General features: G+C 58.7%; 1 protein-coding gene across 1 annotated transcript in view; it reads left to right on the top strand.

Moving 5' to 3' along the window:
• Window positions 1-182: 182 nt before the first annotated feature.
• LOC102043441 (transcription factor CP2) overlaps window positions 183-4802 on the top strand; it is a 31657-nt gene continuing 27037 nt past the window's right edge. The window contains exon 1 of the mRNA XM_031065442.1: window positions 183-376. Within this exon, the coding sequence (XP_030921302.1) occupies window positions 183-376 (194 nt within the window). The remainder of the gene's footprint in view (window positions 377-4802) is intronic.

Here is a 4802-nt window from a genome sequence, read left to right on the forward strand (position 1 = left end):
GGGATTCCCGGGGGGTTCCCCCTTTGGCCCCTCCCCAGAGGGGTGTCCCAGGCGGGGCGGGGGGGCCCCGCGGGGGTTTCCCTGATGCTGAGCAGGGCGTTGATTTGTGTTTCTCTTTCAAATCTCATTTATCTCCGCAGGTGTTGGCTCAGGAAAGCTTAGCCACAGGTGTGACAGGAGTAATGGTTCCGGCAGGGACAGTTACTCAACCTCTTCTTATCCCCATCAGTATTGCAGGTCAGGTGACAGGCCAGCAGGCGCTGGCCCTGGTGACAATTCCCACAGCAACGCTCGCCGCGCTCCCGGGACTGACGCCGGCGGCACCTGCGGGGGCGATTTTCAAACCGCCCGTAGCCAATCTCACAGGTAACCGCAGGTAACCCCGCCCCGCCCGCAGCGGCACCGGGGCTCTAAGAGGAGAGCGGAGGGCAGAGCTGGGGCTCCAGGGGCTCCCCGGGGTCTGAGAGCAGAACAGGCAGAGCTGGGGCTCCAGGGGCTCCCCGGGGTCTGAGAGCAGAACAGGCAGAGCTGGGGCTCCAGGGGCTCCCCGGGGTCTGAGAGCAGAACAGGCAGAGCTGGGGCTCCAGGGGCTCCCCGGGGTCTGAGAGCAGAACAGGCAGAGCTGGGGCTCCAGGGGCTCCCCGGGGTCTGAGAGCAGAACAGGCAGAGCTGGGGCTCCAGGGGCTCCCCGGGGTCTGAGAGCAGAACAGGCAGAGCTGGGGCTCCAGGGGCTCCCCGGGGTCTGAGAGCAGAACAGGCAGAGCTGGGGCTCCAGGGGCTCCCCGGGGTCTGAGAGCAGAACAGGCAGAGCTGGGGCTCCAGGGGCTCCCCGGGGTCTGAGAGCAGAACAGGCAGAGCTGGGGCTCCAGGGGCTCCCCGGGGTCTGAGAGCAGAACAGGCAGAGCTGGGGCTCCAGGGGCTCCCCGGGGTCTGAGAGCAGAACAGGCAGAGCTGGGGCTCCAGGGGCTCCCCGGGGTCTGAGAGCAGAACAGGCAGAGCTGGGGCTCCAGGGGCTCCCCGGGGTCTGAGAGCAGAACAGGCAGAGCTGGGGCTCCAGGGGCTCCCCGGGGTCTGAGAGCAGAACAGGCAGAGCTGGGGCTCCAGGGGCTCCCCGGGGTCTGAGAGCAGAACAGGCAGAGCTGGGGCTCCAGGGGCTCCCCGGGGTCTGAGAGCAGAACAGGCAGAGCTGGGGCTCCAGGGGCTCCCCGGGGTCTGAGAGCAGAACAGGCAGAGCTGGGGCTCCAGGGGCTCCCCGGGGTCTGAGAGCAGAACAGGCAGAGCTGGGGCTCCAGGGGCTCCCCGGGGTCTGAGAGCAGAACAGGCAGAGCTGGGGCTCCAGGGGCTCCCCGGGGTCTGAGAGCAGAACAGGCAGAGCTGGGGCTCCAGGGGCTCCCCGGGGTCTGAGAGCAGAACAGGCAGAGCTGGGGCTCCAGGGGCTCCCCGGGGTCTGAGAGCAGAACAGGCAGAGCTGGGGCTCCAGGGGCTCCCCGGGGTCTGAGAGCAGAACAGGCAGAGCTGGGGCTCCAGGGGCTCCCCGGGGTCTGAGAGCAGAACAGGCAGAGCTGGGGCTCCAGGGGCTCCCCGGGGTCTGAGAGCAGAACAGGCAGAGCTGGGGCTCCAGGGGCTCCCCGGGGTCTGAGAGCAGAACAGGCAGAGCTGGGGCTCCAGGGGCTCCCCGGGGTCTGAGAGCAGAACAGGCAGAGCTGGGGCTCCAGGGGCTCCCCGGGGTCTGAGAGCAGAACAGGCAGAGCTGGGGCTCCAGGTGTGGCTGCAGAAGCCAAATGGACTTGGGGAATTTGAGTATGGAAGGTGTAGGTTTGGGGCTCCACCTGCGGCACCTGGTGTAGATTTCCCCATGTGACACCTGGTGTAGATTTGGGGCTCCAGGTGTGGCTGCAGAAGCCAAATGGGCTTGGACTTGGGGGATTTGGATATCAAATAAGGTGTAGTTTTGAGGCTCCAGGTATGGCACATGGTGTAGATTTCCAGATGTGGCACCTGTTGGAGATTTAGGGCTCCACCTGTGGCACCTGGTGTAGATTTGGGGCTCTAGGTGCAGCTGCAGCTTCAGGAGCCCAATGGGCTTGGATTTGGGGGATTTGAGTACCAAGGTGTAGCTTTGAGGCTCCAGGTGTGGCACCTGCTGTAGATTTGGGCCTCCAATTGTGACACCTGGTGTAGATTTCCAGATGTGGCACCTGGTGTAGATTTGGGGCTCCAGGTGTGGCTGCAGGAGCCAAATGGGCTTTGCTTTGGGGGATTTAAGCATCAAATAAGGTGTAGCTTTGAGGCTCTACAAGCGACACCTGGTGTAGATTCGGGGCTCCAGATGTGGCCATCTGCCATAGATCTGGGGCTCCAGGTGTGGAAACAACAGCTGCTTGCAACAGGTGAGGTCCAGGTAAATTTGGGCTCCAGGTGTAGCTGCAGGAGCTGAATGGGCTTGGACTTGGGGATTTGAGTATCAAGGTGTAGCTTTGGGGCTCCAGGTGCAGCTGCACCTTCAGGAGCCCAGTGGGCTTGGATTTGGGGCATTTGAGTATCAAGGTGAAGCTTTGAGGCTCCACATGGAGCACCTGATGGAGATTTGGGGCTCCAGGTGTGGCACCTGGTGTAGATTTGGGGCTCCAGAAGTGACACCTGGTGTAGATTTAGGGCTCCACATGTGGCACCTGGTGTAGATTTGGGGCTCCAGAAGTGACACCTGGTGTAGCTTTGAGGCTCCAGGTGTAGCACCTGATGGAGATTTGGGGCTCCAGGTGTGGCTGCAGGAGCCCAGTGGGCTTGGACTTGGGGGATTTGAGTACCGAAGGTGCAGCTTTGAGGCTCCACAAGTGACACCTAGTGTAGGTTTGAGACTCCAGGTGTGGCACCTGATGGAGATTTTGGGGCTCCACCTGTGGCACCTGGTGTACCTTTCCAGATGTAGCCCCTGATGTAGATTTGGGGCTCCAGGTGTGGCACCTGGTGCAGATTTGGGATTCCACCTGTGGCACCTGCTGTACATTTGTGGCTCCAGGTGTGGCTAGAGGAGCCAAGTGGACTTGGATTTGGGGGATTTGAGTATCAAGGTGAAGCTTTGAGTCTCCACCTGTGGCACCTGATGGAGATTTGGGGCTCCAGGTGTGGCATCTAGTGTAGATTTGGGGCTCCAGATGTCACACTTGGTGTAGATTTAGGGTGTAGCACCTGGTGTCGATTTTGCAGGTTTGGGGCTCCATATGTGGCACCTGGTGTAGACTTAGGGGTCCAGGTATAGCACCTGCTGTAGCTTTGAGGCTCCAGGTGAGACACCTGATGGGGATTTGGGGCTGGCTCCAGGTGTGGTACCAGGTGTAGTTCTGGGGCTCCAGGTGTGGCTGCAGGAGGGCTCTGAAATTGGGTTGAATTTGGGGCATTTGAGTATAAAAGGTGCAGCTTTAGAGGCTCCAGGTGTGGCACCTGCTGTAGATCTGGGGTTTCATCTGTGGCACCTGGTGTCGATTTGAGGCTCCACATGTGGCACCTGGTGGAGATTTGGGGTTCTATCTGTGGCACCTGGTGTCGATTTCCAGACGTGGCACCTGGTGTCGATTTGGGGCTCCAGGTGTGGCACGTGCTTCTGCAACAGGTGAGGTCCAGGTAGATTTGGGGCTCCAGGTGTGGCTGCAGGAGCCCAATGGACTTGGACTTGGGGATTTGAATATCAAGGTGTGGCTTTGAGGGTCCAGATGTGGCACCTGATGGAGATTTGGGGCTCCAGGTGTGGCACCTGCTGTAGATTTTCAGGTGTGGCACCTGGTGTAGATTTAGGGTTCCAGATGTGGCACCTGCTGTAGTTTTGGAGCTCCAGGTGTGGCTGCAGGAGGGCTCTGAAATGGGCTTGGATTTGGGGGATTTGAGTATAAAAGGTGGAGATTTGGGGCTCCAGGTGTGGCACCTGCTGTAGATTTTCAGGTGTGGCACCTGGTGTAGATTTAGGGTTCCAGATGTGGCACCTGCTGTAGTTTTGGAGCTCCAGGTGTGGCTGCAGGAGGGCTCTGAAATGGGCTTGGATTTGGGGGATTTGAGTATAAAAGGTGGAGATTTGGGGCTCCAGGTGTGGCACCTGCTGTAGATTTTCAGGTGTGGCACCTGGTGTAGATTTAGGGTTCCAGATGTGGCACCATGCAGATTTGAGGCTCCATTTGAGGCACCTGGTTTACATTTGAGGCTCCAGGTGCAGATTTGGGACTCCAGGTTGCAGATTTGGGGTTCCAGCTGTGGCTCCAGGTGCAGATTTGGGGCTCCAGATGCAGATTTGGAGCTCCAGGTGCAGATTTGGGGCTCCAGGTGCAGATTTGGAGCTCTAGGTGCAGATTTGGGGTTCCAGGTGTGACTCGAGCTGCAGATTTGAGGCAACAGCTGCAGATTTGGGGTTCCAGGTGCAGATTTGGGGTGCAAAGTGTGAATTTGATGATTCCACAGGTGGATTTGGGGTTCCAGATGCAGATTTGGGGTTCCAAAGGCAGATTTGGGGTGCAAAGTGAGGATTTGGGGTGCAAAGTGTGAATTTGATGATTCCACAGGTGGATTTGGGGTTCCAGATGCAGATTTGGGGTTCCAAAGGCAGATTTGGGGTACAAAGTGTGAATTTGATGATTCCAAAGTCGAGTTTGGGGTTCCACAGGCAGATTTGGGGTTCCGGATGCGGATTTGGGGTGCAAAGTGTGAATTTGATGATTCCACAGGTGGATTTGGGGTTCCAAAGCAGATTTGGGGTGCAAAGTGAGGATTTGATGATTCCAGATGCAGATTTGGGGTTCCACAGGCAGATTTGGGGT

The sequence above is a fragment of the Geospiza fortis genome, unplaced genomic scaffold (assembly GCF_000277835.1).
Source record: "Geospiza fortis unplaced genomic scaffold, GeoFor_1.0 scaffold893, whole genome shotgun sequence".
Lineage (NCBI taxonomy): Eukaryota > Metazoa > Chordata > Aves > Passeriformes > Thraupidae > Geospiza > Geospiza fortis.